At 43.8% G+C, this 25,364-nt stretch overlaps 1 protein-coding gene across 6 annotated transcripts in view; it reads left to right on the top strand.

Annotated features, from left to right (window-relative positions):
• Positions 1-25,364, top strand: part of ARHGAP22 (Rho GTPase activating protein 22) — a 170,211-nt gene that overhangs the window by 128,730 nt on the left and 16,117 nt on the right. For 5 of the 6 annotated variants that reach the window (XM_075423344.1, XM_075423343.1, XM_075423342.1 and 2 more), the window contains 2 exons: positions 20,119-20,326; positions 24,428-24,560. In XM_075423344.1, the coding sequence (XP_075279459.1) occupies positions 20,119-20,326; positions 24,428-24,560 (341 nt within the window). Of the gene's footprint in view, positions 1-14,060; positions 14,182-20,118; positions 20,327-24,427; positions 24,561-25,364 lie in introns of those variants that run through there. The other variant, XM_075423347.1, reaches the window with a different exon arrangement.

Here is a 25,364-nt window from a genome sequence, read left to right as displayed (position 1 = left end):
AAGGTGTTATTGTGGTTTAGTGTAGAACAAGGGTTCACGGATGTTTTCTTCTGGGTTCACTGCCAGTCACAGCAGCTACTGGCTTGGTACTGGACACTCTATGCTTTAAAGTGACTTGTGTGCTACTGAAGGAGTTCGTCCAAATAGCTGTATCATATACAGACAGTGGTATAGACCTCTTTTGAGAGTCAGAGATAAAAAAGTGCCAGAGAAGGGTTAGATAATACAATTACATTTGCTGAAATGAAGTTACTAGTTTTCCTAGAACTAGGGGGAAACAAAGTGACCTTGATGAAATTGAGGGAGGCTCAAGTACCACAAGGTCTCTAAGAAGACCCAGTCTTTGTTAGTAACTTTTATCTTAGAATTGGTGGTTTCTTTTTTTTTCTTTTAAGTGACTCATGATTTGGAGTCTCTGTGTAGCAGCACTTGGTTTGTCTGGAGGAGATACAATCTCTATGGATGATGTAGTTTTTTCCTAGGTCCTTCTTTCACTTAGCAGAAAGGGTCAGCGTACAAAAGACAGCTTGTACCTGATTCTGAGAGGTTGCATGTGATGCTGTTGTGCTGTGGGCAGAACAAGCCCTTTTCACTAGTAGAAACTGATCTACCATGATTTCTTCTCAAACATGTGTATGTGCTTGTTTTGCTTTCCTTCTAAAGGAAGTCCTCAGTGAATGGTCTTCTAAGACTCTGAGCTCAGTGCAGGTCCCTGCAATTCCTCCACCAGAATTCTCAGAATCTTAGAGATGGTATTTCTGTGGCTATTTGTAGTGAACCTTGTAGTGTGTATTTTACAGCTTTGCTACGTACAAACTGTGAGGAAAAAGGAGACATTCAGTCATGACAAGCTGTATATGTTCCAGCCACAGCTTCCTTCTTTAGAGCATGATTTTGTCAGCATTGCTGGTATCAGTGCAGATTTGGCTTCTTTTTGTTAGTGTTCATGTTTTGTCAGTCTCTTGGAATAGTTCCAGAGCAAGCATATATTTTAAAGTATTAAAATAATAAATAATTAAAAATCCTAAGATTTTAAAAATAAAAACATGAGGATGGCATAAAGGTAGGGATGGATTTCTTTTGTTTGTTTCTGTATGGGGGCAGTATTTTTCTAATTGATTTGCTCTTTTTCTGTACCTCTAAACTTCTCTGCAAAGCTATTGGATAACATTTTGTTTTTCCTTTAAATGAGGCAGATACTCTTAGTCTTACATTTGATTCCAGGAACTGGACCTTTATGAAATATCAAAAAACGTAGCATGAAATGATGAGAATGTGAGAGCTGAGCAGCACAGGAGGGAATACAGCAGCGCAGGGGAGGAACACAACAGCTGCTGTTTGTTACTGTTTTCACATATCTCAGATTTGATCTGGTTCCATCAATGTCAGCATAAAGGCTGCTTCAGCTGTTGGTGAGAGCTGGCTTAAGCCCTCTAGAAGAAAAGCATTGTCATTTGCAGAGTTGGAAAGAATTGCAATTGTATATTGACATTTTTCCTCTATTTGTGGATAAAAACTACCCAAGAACATGGGTACATCCTGGGCGGACAGCCCGGCCTGAGCTGTCTCCCTAATACTCAAATGCATCAGTCTACAGCTAGCTTGGCTATGTCCACTTTGAAGTCTAAGCTGCTTGAACAGATTTTTATGCTATGGTTTCGTCACTTCCCTGAGCTGACTGAAGTGCTAGCTGCTGTGAGGAATGGTCTTTTCCCACCTTGCAACCATGTGTTCCCACCACGTTTCACTCTGCTAATACTAGTGGCTATGCAGCTGTGCAATAGTAAATGACCTGGCAGGAAAAAAAAGGGGGAGGATTAGTTTGTGGGTGGATTGGCTCCCTGGCCCTGCTAACCACTAATAGTTTCAACAGAATGAGAACTGTGGGGAGAGATGATGGGGTGGAAGAGGGCATGCTTGCTCATTCTGACTGCCACCCACACATAAGTTGGCTTAAAGAAACCATGGTGCTGCATCCTCAGTGCCTTTGCACTTCATAAAGTATTTATAGGAATGTCAATAACTAGGAAATCGTTAAGATATTCAAACTGTTGTTTCCAAATGGTTTTAGCCAGTTTGGGGAAATGATCAAACCTACTCCTCTTCCATCAGAATCAGAGCCAGGCAATTTCTCTGAGTGAAGCTTAGCTCAAATGTGGGAGGACAGTAAATATATCTGTCTCTGTGCTTGAAGTGAATAATTTGAACTCTGCTTTGTACCACTACTAATGTGAGAGCCAAGTCTTATCTATCGACACTTTTTAATATGTGAAACTAAAGCGACGGGGGGAGGAATTAAAAAGCAGGCTTGGTTATTAATATGTAAATATCCAGCCCTGCAGAAGGTTGATATGGTGTAGAAGTGAATTATGCCAAGATAAAAGGGGAGGCTTAGCCATGTTTTAATCTTTGCTAATGTATTGAAGAAACATAAATCAAAAAGGTTGAGGGTATCTTCTTATGTGTTGATGCGGGCACATGAACTGTGTTTAAAGGTGAACAGCAAAGGCTTCTTAAAATAAAACAGATAACTCCCCAAAGCTGCTGAGGAACCCAAATTATTAACAGGAGACACATACAGGCTTAAAAGCCATATGAGATGTGTGCTTTGAAATACACTTCAAATGTGGCCTTAAAATAAAATCCTAGAGTTCCTAAGTCTTTTGAAGAACTGTCTTGTTTATAGGAAACATAATTTCTAACAAGTTTCCCTGAGTTTCAGGATCCTGCATTCTTGAGTCTAGTCCATCTCATTCAGAGCAGAAGATTTTGTAAACTGAGATTTGAAAGTACTCTGTATGTTTTGGTTATGTCTTTAAGAATACAGTCTGTGACAGGGGCTCGGTGAAAGTGAGTTTTGGAGCACGTTCTGACAGAGTGAATAAAACTATTCCCTATGATCCTTCTTGCCTCCATGATGAACAAATTTTGCTCTGAGTTTACACTACTGAAAGTTTATCTGGAGAGTCCCTCTGTGCCTTACAGTCATGCTGTTCTGCAGCTGCTCTTCAAAGTGGAGTGCATGTAGCTGTGCCATAGTGCTAAATGCAAAAGTTTCATGGCCATAGGCTTGGGTGACAGTGGGCCTGCCAGTGTCCTCTGAAGGTGGATGCACTGAAAATGTTTAGTGTAGTTGGGGACAGAGGAGGTAATTCCTCACTCTGTACGTGTATGGTGGGGCTGTACATCTAGTCCGAAGAAACACAGCCACTTTAAGGAAATCCCTTTCCAGGTGCTCTCCTCTCAGTTGGCATGCCTTTCTCATTTTTATCTTGCATCAGATGTAAATTATAATGTTTTTGTGTTTAGGACTGATTTTTGGGCCATGAGGTACAAAAGCTGAGTTTTTTGTTGCCTGAGTTGAAAGCTGAGTGGCATAACTCTCTCTCATAGCTCAGCACATGACCAGCACTGCATGTGGACAGAATCATTCTGTGTTAATCTTGTGTTATGTTTGTGTTTGTTTTCTTCCATTTACATATTCTTTTTTGCCATGAGAAGTTCCTTGCCCCTTGCTAGTACTGCATGTCACAACCCCTTTCTTTCTCCATTACTTAATCTGAATTTCTCCTCATCATCCCAAGTTTTCATCAGTTACTTGTGATGGAGGGGAGGTGAAGCAGTTGGAAGGGATGTGCTTCCCTTAGGCAAATATGGAGTAGCTTTACCCTGTGACAAAGAAATTGTGTTGCAAGAGCTCCATGAGTGGTTTCTCCATTCAGGAGGAATAGTCACTTTTTAGCTGGTGGGCTCTGAAGAAGTATTCACTGAGGAGACCACTCTACTATCATTAATTCCAATCCTCTTCTCCATATAGACAAAACATGATGTGTGGATTCTTCATTCTTCCGCCAGGAAAACAGTGCAGAGAATGCTTTTGCTGGCAATCAGGACCCTGTGCAGACCACGTCTTGTATTACAGAAGTGCAAACCAGGGTACAAGTCTCTGAGGTGTAATTTTAATACCTGGCTCAATGTCATTATGGATAATGGGAGAATAGCCCTACATAGGCCTAATTAGAGATCCTGTTTTAGATGATTAAATGTCTTTCAGACAACATCTTTCTTAAGAGCAGAACGTGACTGTTTTGAAGGGTCAGGTATCAATATTAGATGCATGTCCACCAGGATCCCAGACTGTTTAGGATCTAGGATATGATGTTAAGTCTTGGGAGTCTGAGGTTAAATTTATCCACCTGTAAGATGGGGATTTTCCAGTAAGAGCATCACAAGCATAGAATCATATCAGTGAATTTAAGATGCTAAGATATCACGGTAATGAAGAAGAGGGAGGTGACTTCTGTTATCTACTCTGTGTGAAGACAGAGAGGAGGTTTCTGCTCCCTGTCTTGCTAGAGGGCTTTCCGAGAGTGACAGTCTTGAGTAGGATTCCTGGCTGGGCCAAGGGAAGCCTCTTCATTAGGTGGCAGGGTGGTCTTCCCTCTTGCAGGCTCCCACAGGTGTGTGGAGAGTGACTCTGGGTGTTTATTTGGCCTGATAATGTGCCATTATCTCTGTACAGAGACAGCTGGCACATGATGCAGCTTATCAGTGTTTGCTCTTCAGTGTTGGCTCGTGTTGGGAGATGGGCCCAACCAAGGGAAGAGGAAGAGAAAGATGACAGGGGTTTTGAGTTCAGATATCTGCCCAGGAGTAGGAGCTGCATGAATCATCTGTGAGGAGGTGCTGGTTAGCCTTACCCCAGGCAAAGGCAGCATAAGCAGAAGGTACACTAGTGGATATAGAAACTGAGACAGAGTAGAACTGAAGTAAGTTGGGAGTGGTTCTTGCTGCTGAAATTGCTTACAACAGAGAAAGTTTTAAGATCCATTTCTGAGATCTGATTAAGTTATTTTTTCTAACTTACCTCTGTCAGATATATCTGTGGCTTCCATTACTGCTTTATAACCAACGTATTTTACCATCATGATGCAGCTTTGAGGTAGGGAAAGGCTATTGTCTTCATTTTTTAAAGGAGTAATCTGAGGTATTGAGCAATGAAGTAACTTGCCTGAGGTCACTATGACTATCTGTAAAAGAGCCACTCTGAAGGCATAACTCAGCAAGGCAAATAGAAGGATCTCAACCCTGGACCTCAGGAGAGCAGACTTTGGCCTTCACAGCTATATGCTCTATGAATCTTGTCAGATATGGTCCCGGAGAGAAGAGGGGTCCAGGAGATCTCATTGGTTTTTAAGGATTTCTTCCTCCAAGCTCAAGAACTGTCCTCCCCCATGTGGCCGAAACCAGGCAAAGGTGGCAGAAGGCCTGCATGGATGTACAAATAGCTCCTGACAAAGCTCATACCTGAAAAGGAAGCGTAGAAGAAGTGGAAGCAGGGACAGCTGACCTAAGAGGAATATAGAGAAACTGTATGAACATGCAGGAATGGACTTGGGAAAGCTAAAGCCCACCTGGAGTTGAATCTGGTGGGGGCTGTGATGCCGTGAGAAGCCGGAATTGAAGACTCAGTAGTCGGAAGACTATTAAGCAGGTATTCTTTATTATGGCACCGGGCACATGGGGGATCTCTCCTCCAAACGTGTGCACCAAAAGGACACACTTACTAGGTATTTATGCTATGTTAACATACACATTCATTACATTTGCAAGAAATGCTTATCATAGTTTTACCGAGAACTCATTAGTATATGGTAATGTTATCATTGTGAAGGGCAACAAGAAAGGCTTCTTCAGGTATATCAGCAACAACATGAAGACCACGGAAAACATGGGCACACTACTGAAAGAGGCAGGAGACTTGATGACAAAGGGCGTAAGAAAGGCCAAGGTACTCAATGCCACCTTCACTTCCGACTTTACTGGTAAGATTTGTCTGCATCATTCTGTAGCCCCTGAAGCCACTGGGAAAGCCTGGAGCAAGAAATACTGCTGCTCAGTAGAGGATGATCGGGTTAGGGAACACTTAAAGAACATGGATATACCCATATCCGTGGGACCGGATGGGCTGCATCCACAAGCACTGAGTGAGCTGGCCAATGTGTGAGGCCACTACTGGTAATCTTTGAAAAGACATGGTGATTGAGGGAGGTCCCGGAAGACTCCTGTCTTCAAGAAAGGCAGGAAGGAGGACTTAGGGAACTACAGGCTGGTCAGCCTCATCTCTGTTGCTGGGAAGGTGGTGGAGCAAACAAATCCAGAAATAATTTCCAAACATATGAAGGTTAAAAAGGGAGTAGTCAGCATGGATTTATGAAGAGGAAGTCATGCTTGACCAACCTTCTATAATGAAATGGTTGATGAGGGAACAGCAGTGATTATTGTTTGTCTTGTCTTAAGTGAGGCTTTCAGCACTGTCTCCTGTAATATCTTGATTTACAAATTCGTAAAGTACAGCCTACATAAATAGACAGTGGGGTGTATTGAAAACTGGCTGAACTGCTGTACTCAAAGGATTTTTATCAGCAACCCAAAGTCCATCTGAAGACCAGCCGTTAGTGATATACCCCAGGGGCTGATACTGGAGCCAGAACTGCTTAACAGCTTCATTAATAACCTGGATAATGGGACAAAGTACACCCTCACCAAGCTTGCAGAGAATATTGGGAGGAATGGTTGGTGTGTCAGATGGCTGTGCCATCATTCAGAGGGACCTCAGCAGGCTGGAGAAATGAGTGGACAGGAACCTTATGAAGTTCAATGGAGACTAATGCAAAATCCTGCACCTGGGGATGAATAAGTGTAGGCAGCAATACATGTAGGGAGCTGACTGGCTGGAAAGTGGCTTTGCAGAGAAGCACCTGGGATGCTGTTGAACAACAAGTTGAACATGAGCCAGCAATGCAGCCTTGTGGCAAAGAATGCCAACAGATTCCTGGGCTGTGTAGGAAGAGCATTGCTGGCAGTTTGAGGGAGGTGAGCCTTCACCTGAGCACTGGTAAGACCACATCTGGAGTGCTTTGTCCAATTCTCGGCTCCCCACGACAAGAAGGACGTGTGCTTACTGGAGTGAGTCCAGTGAGAGGCCACTAAGATGGTTAAAGGATTGTGACAAGTGAAATACTAAGAAAAACTGAGAAGGCTGGGATTGTTTAACCTGGAGAAGAGAAGGTGCAGAGTGGATCTTTTCAGTGTGTAGAAGTACTTGAAGGGTGTAAAACTAAAAGCAAAACTAAAGCATGTCAAGGACAAAAGGCATTCCTTACTGACTTTTGAACATCATAACTTTAGAAGTCAGATGGCTGCTCCACTTCCATATAAAATTCATTAACTTTCACATCTCTTTAGTTCACTCCTTGGGGATATTTCACCTTTAAAGCTGCTGGCTAAAGGCTTTAAGTGACATGCAGTACCAGTGCCCAAGCTTATCTGGGCTCTGCGCAGAGACCATCCAGTAGCCTGGTCAGCTAAGGGAGGGTAGATTTAGACTGGATATAAGGAAGAATTTTTTTACCATGGTGGTGAAACACTGGCACAGATTGCAGAGAGAGGTAGTGGAGGCCCCATCCCTGGAAACATTCAGGGCCGGGTTGGATGGGGCTCTGAGCAACCTGGTCTAGTTGAAGATGTCCCTGCTCTCTGCAGGGGGTTTGGGCTGGATGACCTCTAAAGATCGCTTCCAACCCTGAGCATGCTATGATTCTATGACTGCAGAGAAGGAATGGGTATTCTCGGAGTACTGTGTCAGGGCTTGTCAGAGGGCCAAGTCCGCTGCTACTGGTTTCAGAAACCCCAGGCAGCAGCACAAGTTCTGCACTGCAATGCCGTATCTCCAGGTGTCCATTCACCAGCTTAGTTCCAGTGGCTTCTGAAGGATGATGCAGTTTGGCATCAGATGAATGAATTTGTAGTACTGTTATCTTGGACAGTCCTGGGCACCAAAGAGCAGGCATCCAGAACTGGGGAATCACAGGCAGCTGAGCAAGAATCCTCAGTGCCTCTGCTCGACCAGATAGCATATACAGAAAAACTACAAATAAAAATTACTTTTGTTACATTTGGAGGTTAGCAGGGTAAAGCTTTTCATGGGATTTGCTTGATGAAGTGTATTTTAGTTGGGAAATGCTGATTTGATAAAATGAAACATCACATGGGAATGTTTCCATTTGGATTAAACTTGTGCTAGGAAAGGTTTTTCAAGCTCAGAGTAGAATTTTTAATACAAGCTCTGGCCTGAACTGGTCTTGTACTCCAGAGGTTGTGTAAGCAATTAAGATGTAAAATCTATCCAACTTAAGCCCTTTCCCCCCCAAAAAAGCCAAAACTTTGAAAAGGATCTTGGAACAGAGAAGATGACAGGGAGGTCTGATGGATAAAATTATAAATGTAAGGAGGATTTGAACAGTGCACAGTCATGAGGTTTGAACCAGGAAAAAAAAGTGTTTCATGCAATGCACACTTAAGTTATGAAAGTCATTGTTACAAGATATTGTGGAAGCAAAAATAATAAAATAGATTCAAAATAGAATTAGATGGGTTCATAGAAGATCAATCCACCTGGGCCATCAAAGAAAAAGTTCTGGAGGGAGTCATTAGCTTTGTATATCTTGTACTGCTAAGCGCAATCCAGCTTTAGATAAAATATGGTGGGGCTTGTGTTTGCTTCAATAAGAGATTGTTTTCCTCTTCTCTTCAGCTGGTAAGTGCCATGGAGAGGTGATAGTGGCTGTGTTATGTGGTTGGTGGCTACTGCCCGTAACACATAGTCTGACCAGCACCGCCCCCTACACTGGTGGTTTCTCAGGGAAACTGTTCCTGTAGTCATTAGATTCATGCTTGATGTTTGAAAGCTGACAGTCTTTAAAACACTGATGCTTCTCACTGCACGTCCTGGCAGTGTGTGATTAATGGCACAAACATATTCCTGTGGTGTTTCTCAGCTTGCAGGCAAGTATTTTAATTTTCTGTATTAGTCCTTTGATGAATGTTATGAGGATGTGTGCTTACCGAAGGGGAATGAATGGTAGCCTGCTCCTTGCAAGTTGCAATTTCAACCACTTAGGAGCTGAGAACAAAGAAATTCACTCTGTCTCTCTTTTCCTATTTCCTTTCTAAAGGTTACATTTCTAACCCCCACAGCTGAGCCTTTTTTCTTCTCCTCCCTCATCATGTAATCGGTCTTGCAATTTTCCCTTCCTACCTTCTGAGTTGCAGGTCAGGGAAGGGAATGTTCAGCTCTTGACCTTTTCTTGAAGTGTTCCTGAAAGGCTAGCAGGTTTACTCAAGTGTTTTGTCCATTTTACAAACAGGAGCTAACTGCTATCCCTTCCCCAAGCACAGCCAGTCAGGTTCAGCTGTTGCTGGAACTTAGACCATGACCTCATGCTTGGGTGGTGAAGGTATAAGTTAGGCTTTATATTGACTATTTTAGTTGCACAGTGGAAGATAAAGGTAAATACATGGAAATTAGCTAACAGATGTTCGTCATTAATTGAGTTTCAGGAAGCAACAAAGTGAAACCATATACAGTTTACCTGGTAGTGAGTTTTACGATTGCAGGTTACAGATTGACAGAGGTATTTATGATGAAGTTTGATTTGGATAAGCACCCATGTGTTCAGTGTTGATCCTGTCTGCTTTTCAGTGACTGATTGTGCTTAGGTTATCAGCCTCTCAGGCTTGGGATATGGGAAGGCTTGAGGACATAAGCTTGTTCAGTTTTCTGAGTGGCTAAAAGGGGCTGGTCTTCTAAATTTTGGTTGTGAATCTGGATCACAGGCCCTGCCATGTTCCAGGATGGTCAGAAATTCAGATGGCTCGTTTCATTCTGTGCCAGAGACAAGGATCAGCAACAGGTTTCTGACTCCATGACCCTTGCATTTGAACCCACAGCTGGAATTCTCATCCTTCTCTAGCGATGAGACACTGGTAGCAACAATTATACCATGTCATGACTATTTTTTACTTACTAACACTCAGAATTTTTGTAAAACTTTTCTGTGCAGTAGGGACATCAACATGCAGTGCACGTGAAAGAGAAGATCTGCTGGTCGGATGCTTTCTACAGACATAGCTTTGGTCAAGTCTATGGAAGTTATCTATTAAATGTAGACAGGCATGTACAAGAGTCAGTAAATAATAATTTCTGTAAAAGATTTTCTTACATTGTGGGGAGAAGGAAGTTTTCCAGGCCACATTTGTCCATGTCACTTCTTGCTAAAAGACATTTTATGTTATTCTTGATGTTTTGTTTTCTAAATGCTTCTTGCCTTTGTTTAGAGAGAAATAGACCAATAAACATAGGAGTTTGGCTCTGGATTCAGAATGCTGTGGTTAAGTGAAGTTTAGGTCTGTTTATCATCTATTCTCTGTGAGCAAACAGTTACAGTCTCAACTTAGAGCATAAACTGGTCAAGAGTCCATGGCAGGGTAATTTACAGTGTTGCTCAACCAGTTCCTTTCTTGGCATACTTTAGAGAAATGGGAAGACACCTCACACAGGTTAGGCAGAATCCACTGTGACAGAAGGATGAGCATAGCTATTTGCTAACCTTTGAACCCAGGGTGAACTGGTTTATCAGCCAGTAAGCAGAACCCTGTTTATTCTCAACAGATTTCATTTTAGCGGTAAAGATTGAGACCCAAGCACAGAGCAGAGATGGGGTGCGAAAACATTATTTCGTTCAGAGAAGGATCTGTCCAAAGTGTTTGGAGGGGGAGGAAACTGGGAGGGAAATTTTCAGTATAGGGGACATGCTGTTGAAGTCGACCCTGCTGGGTTCAGCCCTGTGACTGATCACCTGTAATTGTTTCACTGCCAGCTTTCAACAGATACAAGGAGGTGTTTAAGTGCCCATGTTTACCTGGGTTAAAAAAATGAGTCTATACAAGGCTCAACTTACTTGAAAATGAGAGAACTTCAGCTCTGATTCTAACTTTGATACTAGACCCTTTCTGTACAAATAGGTGAAGCAATTTCCTAGATCTGAGATCCCTCAGACAGATCTGCTTGAGTATACCTGTATATTAGGTAACACTCTGTGTAAGCCGGTGTCTAAAATTACCCACACCCTATGGGCACTTGCTAGAGCTGTGCAAGCCAGCAAGCTTGCTCACAATCAGAGATCAGGAGGAATATTTTTGGAGTTCATGCGGGTTCACAGTTCCTGTCCGTTGCAACCACATTCAAGACTGAATTTGACCTGAGTTAGGTGCCAAGCCTGAGACATGCCTGGATTTTTGGAGGTTGTGTGAGCTGTAGTGAACTTCCCAGCCAGTCTCAAGGCTTGTAGTGACATGTACAGGCAGGATGCTTTCTCCCTGTTCTGGAACCTGCAACAGAGTAACTGCAGTGGTGCTAGCTCCTGAGAGTATTACTAGGACTATCTCCATACAATGAGAGCAGTAACGAAAATGTATCCAGCTCCCCAGCAGCAAGTTCATGTGAGATTTACTCACCAAACAGTTTTAGAAACCTAAATTCTTCTTTAGGAAAATAAGGGCTGCCCAGTGGTAAACTTCTGTACAGCTAAACAAATTCACACCAATGGAGAAAGAGGGCGTTCAGTCTCTCTCTTCTCCGCTTGGCACATGTGTATGCGGAGACCTCCAGGTGAAAATTTTGATGGTAGTTTATATGCAATTTGGCCAGTTCTGTAGATTTTATTGCTATTCTTGCAGTATCTAGTTAACTTCTGGAGTCTGCAGTCCCTGCAATCCAATAATTATGTGTGAATCTTGGATTTCATTTTTGAGAAATGTGGTTAAGACAGAAGGCAGGATCCAGGTGTGACGTGCAAATTCAAAACACAGAAGACAAATTAAATGTATATAGTGATTTTTATTCCAGCCTCATCATATTTTATGGTCTAAGTCATGATTTTTAACACAGTGCTTTGAAAGAGATTGAGAATTGTTTCATACAAGGAGATAGATCATAACTGTGGAGTGTGTATATATACAGCACAATGTTGCAGTCTTCTCACAGAACACCAGTAGCTGCAGAATTACCATGTGCAGAGCACAACACTGAAGTAGCTGCCATTTTATACTTCAGTTGTGATGATTGTGTCAGCAAGCATGTGCTCCTTCTGCTTTTTTCTTTCACCAGAGCTGTATTTGCACTTCCTTTGGAGAAGAGTTTACATCATCTTCACTATGTCTCATACAACTCTCAGTATTATAAGCTATGCTGAGGTCTAATCATGCTTTGAGTCATGCTGTGTCCTTGGCCACAGAGAGGCTGTGAATTTCACAGGTTAATTATACTTTAGATATAACAATATCCATGTTAAACAACATGACTTTCTATTTCATTGTGTACCTCCTTGTTCTCGTGTTTTCGGAGATGGAAAACGGAAATGGAGACGCGAATGGAAGACTAAATGTCTGCATTTGCTGTCTCCTGGGCTCCCATACCAAACATTGAGTCTCAGGCTCCATAATGCTTTAGCAGATGTGACAGATTTTGAGGCATTGTTCAAGAGAATAGAGCCAAAAATCCTGATGGTGTCTCAGCCATTCAGAAGAAGATTGGTCCTGCTCATCAGTTAGCACTGTGGACAGGCTCTCCCTAACCTGCAGTCTGCTGTCGTCACCTCAACGGAACAGAGGATAGTAAAGGATGAAGAATATCTAGGATCTTATTTGTACCTTTTGTTTAAGTATCTCCATCACTTTCCAAATATGCTTTAGTGGGCTTAAAATACTGCCTAGTGTATTGTCTGGGCTTCTGGAGTCTAGCTGTTCAATGCTTTGCTACTCAAGGTACATCTTGAGTTGCTAAAGAGTACCTGACTACCTTGCCATTCAAGAACTGGAGCTTTTGATCTTGGTACTGCCTTCACCTGTAATGAGAGACAGTAATTTCTTCAGGAGCTTTTGATCAAAACGGAGAATGTAGAGACAGAGCTTGATCTCAAGTTTCCTGAGTTGTGGGACAACACAGTTGTCTCAGTTACTGGAATCTCAGAGCTTGACTGCTGGGCCAGTATCTTTCTTGATACGTGTATTCAAACTGAGCCACAGAGTAGCTAAGAAAGTGGTGGGCCACTAAGTTCAAATGAGTGTGGTCTATACAGTGACCACAGACATGATACTTTAATAACAGAAGCAGATGGGCAGCTGCAGACAGGGGTAACATTTCTTTTTTTCCCGCAGAGGGAGATGCAGTTAACCAAACCTGATAAAATTCCCCAGAAGCTTGGCGCAAAGATTTTGGCTGGTGACTGCTGCAGATCTGCAGTCACATGAGTGCATTTTGTAAATGGGAGGATGGAGGGCTGACTTCTGTGTAACTGCATAGGGCATTGTGTGAAAAGCATTTTTCTTAACTACGGGCTTCTTACTCTGAAAGCAGGAATCAAAGGGGTGAATGTTTTCCTGCAAGTAAGTCCTAGAGATTGGTTCACACCTAAGGAGCTTGTAGTTCCTTCCCCTACCAGTTAATCAGCTGAGCTGTTCATCATCATGCAACTTCTCTGTGAAGGGCTAAAGCAGAGGCTGTAAGCACAAAAAAGCTGCAGAGTTCAAAGACTGTAGGTTTTCCTAAGGTGTGTAAAGCTTTCCAGTGTGTCCCAGAGCTGTGGAGATACTCTCAACAGCACGCTAAGGGGGGGGGAGTGGGGGGTGGGGTGGGTGGTGGTGTTCCCCTCCAAAACGAGGTTTCTGCTTCTGGTGCTTTTCAAGCAGATTAGAGACCAGACCAGGGCACCAGGTTTCCTGCAGCACAGCTAACATTGCCTGTATCAGGAAAGGAATCCAGAGTGTGGCATGCAGACAGCAACTGTTGCTCAGCTTTTCCAGCTATCTAGAATAGATCTGACAAGCAATTAGAGCATGAATATACTACAGAGCCGATGGGGGATGCCTTTGTTAAAACTTGTGACCCATACTTAGCTGCTGTTTACATTGGCGGCAGCTTCGAGGGTGGGCAAGACCCTACCTGCCTGTCTTTCTCCTCTCTCCTTCCCCGTGTGGAGGGAGCCGGGGAGCTCTGCATCTCATTGGATATTTCAAATGCTTTCTGCACAAGTCATAATTAATGCTGAGTTGCGGAGCTAAGACCAGATGTGCTGCCGAGATTATCTCCCAGGGCAGATCGGCTGCTCTCCGCTCTGTAGCGCTGGGTGAATGGAAAGCTGCCAGTGCTGGGACTCAGAATGTGTCTGATGCCTGAAGTCAGGACTTTCTTTCTCTGCCGCTCCTGCTGTCTGACACTGCCTGGTTTCTGCTTGAAGCTCAGCGCCTGTCATGTAGCGGAGTGCTGCACAAGAACGAGAGGTATGAGATGATTTTCCAGAGTTTAGATTCATCACGGTTTTCTTTTCCTAAAGGAAAAGCAGATATTTGAGCATAGCCTCAGACAGAAGCTAAGAATCTAAAAAAGAAGCCGGCTTTACAAAAGGGAAAAGAGTAGGAAGGGCAGAGTCTATGGCCAAAAATATCACTAGATGCCAAGCTAGCATGTGAAGATAGTTCTGGGGAGGTATGTTTCTGTTTGCTTTTACATAGAATGTTTAAATGGATGTATGTGGATGAGATCAGTCGGCTCCTAGTATATGGAGGCTGCTCTTTGTGGAGAATGGGGTAAGAAGACACCCAGTTCTATCACAGACCCATTTGTGTGACCTTGAGCATGTTACTTCAGCAATTTTTCTTGATTCTGAATTATCTGTCATTTCATTTCCTTTCCACCGTTCTTGTATGCTTTGTCTGGCTGGATTGTTTAGTTGTTAGGGACTATCTTTTCTTAGGCATGTACAGCTGCTAACGTGGAACTCCTTTTTCCATTGCTGCTGCAGTAATTCACACAGTGTGTTCTTGGGTGGGCCAGGGGAGGGGGAAAAACAGGTTTGTGTGTGTTTTGTGCTGTGGAAGCATATGCATTTCTGAATGTCTGCCCATGATTTTTTCTCAGTGCTTTCATGTGTGAGAGGGACAGATAAATGGGAGCCTAAACATGAATGTGGGAAGGTAAAAGCAGACGTTTACCTGTGCAGGTGAGCACGTACACAATCTTTACAACCATAAACTGCCTGTCTGTGACGCACCACATGCATGCGCGGGTGTATGTACTGCTGTATAGCAGCATCCAGGTGTGTGCCTGATTATCTTCCTGCACATCTTTTAATGTGTGTGTACTGAGCTGTGCATATAGCTGACGTAGGTGTGCCTGGACTTTTCCCACTTTAAGCTCATATGGAGTCCTCAGTCCTCTCCATAAAGAAAATCTACTCAAGAACTGACTTTATTATCTCTGCATTAGTTTATTTTGGTTGAAATCAGAGTTCTGATGAGGAAAAATGAAGTAGGGAGCATATATTATCCTGCCTACTGCATGTCTGGACAGCATAGCTGAATGTATAGGCTTTGTATGCCTGGAGCTGGTGGATGAGCTATTCAGGCCAGGACAGAGAGCCTGTGTGTGTCTTAGTACATCATTCCTGGCTCGCTTTTTCCACAAAGAGTCACCTAAATCTTTAAAGAACAGAGACAGCTTATTGGAGTAGAGGAAGGAAATTCTGTAGCTCTGCTAGCCCATTATTTAGTATCTCTTGAATCTTTCACAGATTAAGGATGTGGTCCCAGACATGCTTTTTTTTTTTCTGCTTTGAAACCAAACAAAAGGGCCTAGCTATAGATAAGGGTATGACAAGGAAAGTTAACCCTTGAGTTGCTGGTAGCTTTTGGCTTTATTTCCAGCCTAACTCTGTCTGAGGAGTGTGACTGGATGGCACTGGCTCCCCTTCTTCTGAATGAAGAGAAAGACTTTAATGTTTTCCAGCAGGATCATCAAATGGAGTGAAGCGCTGCCAAGTTCAGTCTGAGCTGCAGGCCTCAGTGATTAAAAACAGGCCCGTGCCTTCAGGAGCCAGCAGATGAGTCTGTATGACTGGCTCCACATTAGCTTTTCCTTGCAAGACAGGACAGTCCCTGTCCAGCCTAATGATGCTGTCATATCCTAGTAGTTTCAGGGATGTTTTACTGCATCAGTTTTACAAGCCCTCTGAGACCTAGCTGGAGTGATATGAGCTTTACAGAGCTAGCAGGACACCGCCTTCTCAGTCTGCCCTATTTATCCCTGAGAGACTCAGGTAGGTGCATCTGCTACGTCTCTTGCTAGTGTAGCTGTAAGAACCCTAGCAGTAATTTTCCTCAGGGTAGTCTTCATCAGGGCCCCCCAGCAGATGCCCAGATGAAATATTTCTGCAAGTCTGCAACTGTCAGCAGCTCCAACTTGCCTTTGACAGTCCCTTCCCAGGCCCACTCCAGAGACAGCTCTTAGCTTGCTCCTTCTCTGAACCCCTACACCAATTTCCTTTTCTAAGACACGGACAAGTTCTGCAGCCACTGCACAGATGAACGATTTCTCCAAGGCCAACTTTCCAGCCCCACTCTAACTGCAGCTCTGTGCTTTCTCTCTCTAAACCCCAACTCTAATGCTCTTACTGCCAAAAGACTTAGCATGGGAGCAGTCTTTCTTCTAGGCAGCAGCTGGGAGTGTCCTTGTCTATGGCTCAGCAGAAAAAAAATGGGCTAGGATAGAGAGAAAGAAAAAGCATAGGGCTGCAGTGTAATTGGGGCTGCAAAGGGAAAGTTGCAGTTACCAGCAGACTTGGCTTGGATAAAGTATTTTTTCTATGCAATACTTGGTGACCCTTTTCTAGTGCTTCCCTAGAAAATTAGGGTTCAGGGTTGAGGAAAAGAGAAAACATAGATCTGCAATTGGAGTTGCGCTGGAGTGGGGCTGCCAAACCAAGGTGGGAGGAAGCCAAGAGAGCTGGGCTGGGAGAAGTCTTTTATCCTGGCAAAGGCTTCAGGGTCTTTTCTTCCCCTCAGCAAAAAATGACCTGAGGGCTGTGTGATCTCACCTGCACAGCCCTTCAGCACACACTGTCACACGAGAAGAAACTGACACTTACGCCAGCTCCTTTCACTCATCATATGATAAGTAGAACAGCTTCATCCTCAGTCGTGTCAGTCTTGGTTTCATGGCTGTTTTTTCTTGTTACTTATTTGAAATGGTGCGAAGGGAGGTGAGTAGTATTGCAATAGAAGAATATTACAGTGCCTTTGACTCCTCCAAAAATAGCTGTTTCCATCCATCCAGGAGAAAAAGTTATTACCAAACTCCATGCCTGAGAAGGCAGACACCTGTAGTAATGTTAATAGTATGGTTGTGAAAGGTCCTGCTGCTCCTTCTGAATCTCAAAGCAGGTCACCCTTCTATATCTGTTAGGTTAGCATCACATTCCTTGACCTCTTTGTCAGTGGTCTCTGGCTTCAGTCAGCTTGTTACCCAGTAGTCTACAAAAAGCTACAGCTATTGTGATCCAAGTTGACTGGGAAGGCAAGAACTGATGTTGCCTGAAATGTATTAGAACATGTTGCTGACCACAGACCAGCCAAGACTAGGGAAAAGTAGACAAAGCTTCTTACTGCGAGTGGAGTCTACGGATGCAGTTGTTCTGTGTGTGCTTGCGTATGTGTTGTCTGACACTGTCTTTGTCCTTGCTCTGAGTTAAGTCTAGAACACCAGAACATGGGCTTCTGGAAAAATATTATATCTGTGCTCTACAGCTGGGGAATGCAGAATATTGCCTCTTTCCCAGACCTTCTCTACACAGGCCCTTTAGGAAATAGGGCCATGACTCAACAAGGAGAGATCTGAGAAAACAGGGCTACTATCCTGTAATTGCCCTGACATGTACTACAGCCTGACCTCCCTAAACCTGTATGTCATGCATCTAGAAGAGTGAATACCATGTATCATTTGAAGGTTTGGTGGGAGGAAGCCTGGCTCAGAGAGTGATGATAGAATATGGAGGTTTTTTATCTCTAAGGTGCACAGGTTGGGGTCTGACCCAAGCTTGCTGTAACTAATGCTGAAGGACCTTGGTTTGCATTGGCCAGTGGGCCAGGATCACACATACAGGTCAGAGGAAGAGGGATAAATTCTCACTAGCAGAACAGCGTGAGGGAGGTGAGATAGGACACATACTCCTCCTTAGCTTTTCAGAGCTGAGGGGCCTGTGCTGTAGCTTGGAACTCTTGTTACCTGGATCACTCCTCTGTGTATTTACAGACATGTACAGACATGCAATGTTGAGAGTAACTCCCCCATGAGCAGGATCAGCAGAGAGGTTGAGAGATTAACAGGCCACGGACACTTCACTTTTTCAGCTATGATCTAGATTAGGAAGTTATCTGAGAAACTGGGCTGATAAATTCTTTCATGGCTGCCCAGCCTCTGTAAGTGCCCTGGAAACCCTTGAACAATGCTGAGCCACACACACCAAGCAGCTCTGCTGTGTCCCATCATGACAGCAGGGATTATGTGATGAGATTACAAAACAACCTGTGCAAAAGCAGAAGGAGATTCCCTATCCTAGAACGTGACTTCAGAAGCACCCATCTCAGTGAAAATTCAAACAGATTAGAAAGGAGAAGTAGCAAAACCTTTACTGTGCAAGAAAATCAATATTGAAAGTGATAAAGATAAGTCACTCCCATGCTTCAGGGCATGCCCTCCTGCCAGGAAAAGGAGGGAATTTGCTTTGAGACTTCATGGCCCTCCAACTCTGATGCTGTAATGCAGTTGTGCAGGCTGTGGTCTAAGGATGGTTTCTGTCTTCTGATGTATAACAAACTGGCAGGGAAAGGAAATTGGATTTTAGGATCCTTCTTGCATGTTTTATTCAGGGAGTTGAAACTGATAGTGAAAGGTTTGCTCCACTGAGGATTTTAGCAGGGTTGGACTGAATATAGAAAGCAGGTATGGTTTGACATGATGTCTCCCATGAAGGACAGTGAATGCTGATTAGGAAACTTCCTGCCAGGAGTTATCAACCTCCCAAGAATACAGCACTAAAATAAAAATGGAAAATGTGGTTACTGGCAGGAAGGTAAGTAGAGCCTTAAGAAACAACCAAATCCCCTGGCCTGATATAAGCACGTATGCATCTGTCAAACACTGCTTCTGGCTGTTGGTTGTGAATACAGTGTAACTCAAATGTTTCATGCTGCTTTTTTTTTCAGACCTGCAGGATTAACTGAGTGCTTAATGCATGATCTAAAGTTCCTTGACATCAGTGGAAATGTTCCTATTGCTTTGAGAAATCTTTGAATAGAATTTCCTATCTGCTGTGGTCTGGTCTCATTTAAAATTGAGTAGATTCTGGGATTCTCTCACTTACTGAATTCTTCTTACCAAAATATGGTTAATTTGGGTGTTATCGTCCCTGATTCCACCACACCTTGTAGGGTGCTAGAATTAGGGTTTCAGAACACAACTCGGCAGCTGTCCTTTTATAGGGAGCAGTCTCCTACTGGCAGGGATTGAGCTAAGCCCTCTGGGTCTTACAGCCTGAGCCCCTTCTGTGTTGTTGAAAAGATCTTCATTCAGCAGCTGGTATTGACCAGGAACTCCAATCTCCCCAAAGAGAGAGACAGTGCTTCATACTTGGTAATGTATGTCTACAGTACATCTGACTTCAGAATTACCTAGGCCAGCCTTTTTTGAGTATATGGTGCTTCTGATATTTTCATGGTGCAAGAAGTAGAGTACACATGTTTTAGTAGGAAGGACTGTTTATTTAGCATGCATTTTATTCTGTGTTTTAATTTTCATTCAGCAATTTTAATTAAAGAAATAGAAATACAAAGCTTGCAAGGTGGTGGGGGATTTTCACAATAGCCAGTTTTAGTGTTGACAACTGTATGCTGTCATGTTAGCAATCCCCTGCTAGAGGGATTGCTACCTCTGGACTGGGCAGCTGCAAGCTGTTGAAGAGCAGCTGTGTGACAGCTAAGAGGTGGGTGCATGCAGAGAGGAATTGTGTTCCATAAAGTCAAAGCAGCCTTTGTTTCGGCATTCTTGGGACAGAAGAAGCAATGGAAGTACAATTACTTAATCCAGATTCAGCACAGCTGCAGATAACCGTAAACATAATCTTAACCCCACCTTCCTTGTCCATACTGAAATATAAACTGGCTTAGAGCAGAGGATAGTTTGAAGCACTCTTAAGCAGAAAAAAACCCTCAACATACAATTGTTAGTTTTAAAGATAATTTTATTCTTCTGAGTCTGTTAGAAACTAGCCCTTGACACATGTGCATCCCCTCCATGTGAAAGTTTCTGTCATTGTATGCCGTGAGCAATAGCCTAAGAAGATTTTAAGCTGACACCCAGATGTCTCTCTTCCTCTCTCTTGGCAGGAATCTTTGGACAGCGGTTGGAGGACACTGTGCAGTATGAGAGAAAGTATGGCCAGCGCTTGGCCCCACTGCTGGTGGAACAGTGTGTAGATTTTATTCGGGAGCGAGGTCTTACAGAAGAGGGGCTCTTTCGGATGCCTGGCCAAGCCAACCTTGTCAAAGATCTGCAGGATTCTTTTGACTGTGGAGAGAAGCCCCTTTTTGACAGGTGAGTTGTCATCACCAATTTCAGGCTGATTTACCTGTGGCATATAAACTCTGGCAGGAATGACCTTGCAGTGGCTATTCTAGTTTACATGTTCTTTCCACACTGTCATTCTCTTCCTTTAAAGTGCCACTGCGGCTTTCTCCTGCACAGTCTTCGGTGAGGAGGCCTTCGTTCAGCGAAGTGCTTGAGCAAAGGGAGAAATTGAGCCCCTTAATCTAGATGGGGCTACTCCAGTGTTTCAGTTTAAGCACATATGGAATGAAACGCGTTGCTTGATTTGGGTGTGACATACTCAACGGTTGGAGGGATCGCACCACAGAAATGGATATGACAGAGGCGAACTAGGTGTTTTACTGCTTTCACAAGTTGCATTCTCCCTTGCCGCAGCCACAGCAGATGTGCCCAGGGGCACTATCTCAACTCTTGCCCTTCCTTTGTCACCAGATTTCAGAATAGCCACCACCATCTCACACATCTTCCCTGGCTGTTATGCGTGCAATGTATGGAATTGGTCAGCATGTTGTAAGAAAGTGCTTTCTGACCCCAGACTAATTCTTGGCCAAAATGATTTATTTTTTTGTCCATAATTTCAGCAGCTGAGATGGAACATTTGTTTCAAAACCGAATAGTTCTTTTGATTTTCAACACAACTTGAGTCAAATGTTTCTGAAATAAAAATGGCAATTTTGCATATTTCTTCCCAGCATAAAAATGTTGACGTAATCACTCCTTGCCTGGTACAAAGGCATGCTGCCTGCCTTTTTGTCCTACTGACCATGCCAATGTCAGGGAGCAGCCAGGGCCAGCTGCTCTGCAAAGCAAGGTGAGCCGGGAGCGAACTGTGGTAACAAGTCTGGCAGAGGTGGTGACACAGTCCAGTGATCACCAGGCAAGTGCATAGTGGTGAGGCAGGTCCAAGATCAGGCTAGGTAATCTGTCCATGAGTCAGGGTCCAGGCCAGATCAACAGGATCTGTAGCCAGGCACAGACATGGCTGTGAGGCAGTGGGAGCTGTCGCTCAGACATGAGATAAACAGAGACTTAGCTTGAAATCAGCTCCCACAGGAAGAGTGTCAGCCCTGGCTCAGGGTGCTACATCCAAGGTCAGCAAGGGAAGAGGGGCAGCTCTCAGCTGCACTATCTCGATGTTGACCCTGAGCCCAGGCAGTCAGACCATCATGAGGGTGGATGCTCTCAAGGACCTTGCAGCCAAATCCTGTCCATACATGTATCTAACATTTCCTTCCCTCTCTCGTATGTACATGCTACCCAGAGTGAAGGTCAGCATTGTGCTAACCTAAACAGTGCTTTGAGAAATGGTCCTTGACCCTAACAGGAGACCTTGAATTCCAGGGCCATTGTGTAGATCTGGCCCAATCTCACTCATAGGTCCAGAAGTGGGATCAGATCTGGGATCCTGACTTGGAGACCTGGCTCCATTTCTTGCTGGAACTCACTAGCCCCGCTTTCCTAGGTGATGCAGGCAGCACCTGGTATATTGCCTGCACATTAACCTAGGGGATCACTTCCCCTGGACTTGCAGCCAGTCTTGACACTGCCAGTAGCATCCCTGCCTACTGCTGCAGGAACAGCCAGTGTTCTCCTGCAAGGGCAGCACAGTTTTGGTCTTTTTCTGGAAAGAATGTCCTTAGAGTTTATTTGGAACATTCTTCTAATTTTTCCCTCCTCTCAGCTTCCCAGACCACCCATCCTTCTTTCTTTGACTCTTAACCACAGTCAGTATTTGCTCCCTAAGTGGAAGCGTCAAATATTTGAAATCACCAAATTGTCTCACTTAATCTTTTCTTGAACAAAATCTTTGAATTTTTAACTGAATGTCTGGGTGTTCTAGTTCAGAATTAGAATTATCCTAATTCTTGTGGAAGTGAACGAAGTTATTTTGGAAAATGCTCATGTTCTGGAACAGGAGTATCTGTGGAAGGAATTAATTAGGAATGACAGTTTCACTTGCATGTTTTACCTTAGTCTAATTCATACTAACTTCGTTGCCATGAAGATAAGCCAAGTCTCCCCCCAGGACTTTTAAAGCAGAGAGCACCTTTATTTCCATAGGCATTTGCACTGGCTGAATAGGTCAGTGCTAAGTCTCACCTTTGACAGGGGCAGTAAAGATCTCCATGAAGGGAATGCCTGCCTTTTGGGCAGTTGATTTGAAATGTGATAACTGAAGTTTCAGTACAGAATTAAAGGAGGCAAGCCTAGGGGTACCCGAGTAGTGTGACAGTTGAGAGTCCCCCAGTCATTGCCTTTTGCTCTTTCTACCATGTCCACTGTGACTTGTAGGCCCAGCTCTCTGGTCTTTGATATGTATACTCACAGATCACAACAAGGGAGAGGTAGTTCCACCCTGACTAAGTTTCTCCTCCTAGCAAGCACAATTTTCTTTAGGTGTAACTAAAACTATGCATGTATGGCCTAGGATACCTAGGCAGCAGCAAATATTTTCTGCAAGTGTGAAATCCATATGCTTGTTTCCAAATCAAGTGCACTGAAAAGAATACCGTTTTTTTTGCTAGCTGCAGTCAGTGCTTTTGGATGTTGTTTACATCTACGGTGATCTTCCAAATGCTAGAGCCTGCCTGCCCCATGGTGGGGGCAGTCTGTGATGACTGATCGTTAAATATTATTTTTAAAAGGCTTGCTTTTCTCATTTGGCTTTTAAATGCATAAGTATATTCTCATGAAAGGATAGGTGTTGCTGTTTTGGAAGCACCTACAGCAGTCTATTCTGATTGCACTTCCATGCTGCTGAAAGTTTGGCTGCATTTCACATGGCCTTGCGGATGAAACAATAACTGCAGCCAGCGGAGCTGCAGCTGTAGTCCAGGCTCTGCTTCTGAGTGCTGGTATATCCACCGTCCATGCCTGAACTCCACACTGAAAAAGAAAAAAAGAATAAGGGTACTGACCTCATTTGTAAAGCATTTATAATCAACTGAAGAAAACCACTGTGTGAAACTGTGGTATTCTCAAATACAGTGGAGCTGTTTAATAGGAATAGCATTATCAGGATTAGTAGCAAGTGGTAGCTTCTGGCAGCTTACTATTGTAGTTTTCCTGTTTTGTTTTAGCTGTGTGTTTCAAAAATGCTTAAAAACATACTAAGCAGAAGAGATTCAGCTTTTAGATAGAGGTGAGGATTTGAAATTCTGCTGTCCCATGGTTACTGATGTGTTTTTCTCAGACTGTCAGGATGATGGTGGGTAGTGGGGAGCTGGTGACAGAATCTGTTTAGACTTTTAACAGACAAAACCTTTGGGGAGGTCATCTGCAGAGATTAAAAAAGTTGTACAACAGGAGACTGGTATGAGGGAGAGGTATCACCATACCTCAAAAGCTGGATAGGAAATTGAAGGGGAAGAACAGGTGCATCTTCATCATGGGATCTGACACCTTAACCCCAACAAAGGAGAGAGAAGAGGAAAAAGAAGTTCCTGGAGTGGGAGAGAGAAGAAAAGCTGATACCCCAGCATAACAGATGGGCTAGGAAATGCCAGATATCCCAGCCTGGGGGAGGAGATCTGACCCACAAGCCAGGCAGCCATGCCAAATGACAGTAGAGGGCCTGGAGGAAATAAAACTTCCTCCATTTTTTCTGAATGATTGACCAGGACATTTGCGAGTGTGGCCCATCAAACACAGGTGGGTGCTCGCTGGGGAGAGTATCAGGCAGGAAGGATCAGTGAGAGGATCAGAGGTTGTGCTGGATTGCACGAGGATGCAGAGCTCTACTGTCAGTGCTACATGATCACTGTGCACTTGCCTGGACTATATGGTAGGCATTCCTGATCCACATTGGCTGAGGAACCTCAGCACCACCCTACCTTAAGCAGTATCACGGGCATATCCCTTCTACTGCCCGTATTTTCTGAGATGCGTTTATATCTTGACAAAATGGGAGATTTCTCTTATTACCAGGTAGACCCTCCTGCCTAGTAGAAACATGTGGCAGAACAGCTTCCTTCCATGTGCCTACTTTGTCCCTGTCTCTGTGATGGACCTTGATGCACCCCCAGTGAAAGGCATCAAGCTTTGGGGTAGTGTGGGTTTATAAATTTCCTTGCCTCTTCTCTATTACAGCAACACGGATGTTCACACTGTGGCGTCACTCCTGAAGCTTTACCTTCGAGAGCTGCCAGAGCCTGTCATCCCCTTTGCCAAATATGAAGACTTTCTTTCTTGCGGACAGCTGCTCTCGAAAGATGAGGGAGAGGTCAGTGATCCTTCTAATCTGCCTCCTTCTACCTGAAAGGTTGTTGTTCCCAAAACTCAACGTAGTGCAGCTTTGTTCTCATCACTCTTCAGTCCTGGTTTAAGTCAATGAAGTTCCTGGGAACCTTACCCTGAATTTTCATGAAGCTGTGAATTGGGTTTTAATATCACAGGCTCCTGCTTTAAGCAGGAGCTTTTCTGAAGTCAGTCTTGTAGCCTGGTGCTTCTTTTTTTCTGAACAAAGCTGTTCTGTAGCATAATCAGCAAGAGATGCAAGGTAGGACATCTGGGTTCCTTTCCCAGCCTTGCTGTGGACTCATTAGCAAGCTGTATGAAGTCACTCCCTTTTTCTGTGTTTTCAGTTTCATATATCAGAACAGCATGTTCTGCTTCCCAGAGTTTTGGTGGATGAGATGTTGATCAGTGCGATGCTCTTTGTATTTCTTAGTGGAAAGGCACTACAAAAGGGCAGGCTATGATATTATCCCAAAATGAGGGAAATAATGCTATGAATACTTCGCCAGAACCTGCTTATGATGTTCCTCTTCGGTTTCCAGGCAAGGGAAGGGGCTGACAAAAACTTCGAAGTCTGTGGCAATCATGGAAATTTTGATTCACTGCTTGGGAGGAGCAGGAAAATTGACAATCTGCTTGATTGATCTGTTTCATCCATATTGTTCTTCTTGTGGAAATGCCTGAGCTCTTTGCTGAATGCAAAGGCACGTTGGATCTGGTCTAATGCGGGTGGAACTGTGCCACCTTCTAAACAGAGGTTTAAAGAAACTGTAAAGGTGGTTACTAGTAT

Source organism: Opisthocomus hoazin, chromosome 6 (assembly GCF_030867145.1).
Source record: "Opisthocomus hoazin isolate bOpiHoa1 chromosome 6, bOpiHoa1.hap1, whole genome shotgun sequence".
Taxonomy (NCBI): domain Eukaryota; kingdom Metazoa; phylum Chordata; class Aves; order Opisthocomiformes; family Opisthocomidae; genus Opisthocomus; species Opisthocomus hoazin.
The sequence above is the reverse complement of the archived record's forward strand: the minus strand, read 5'-3'. Positions and strand labels throughout refer to the sequence as shown.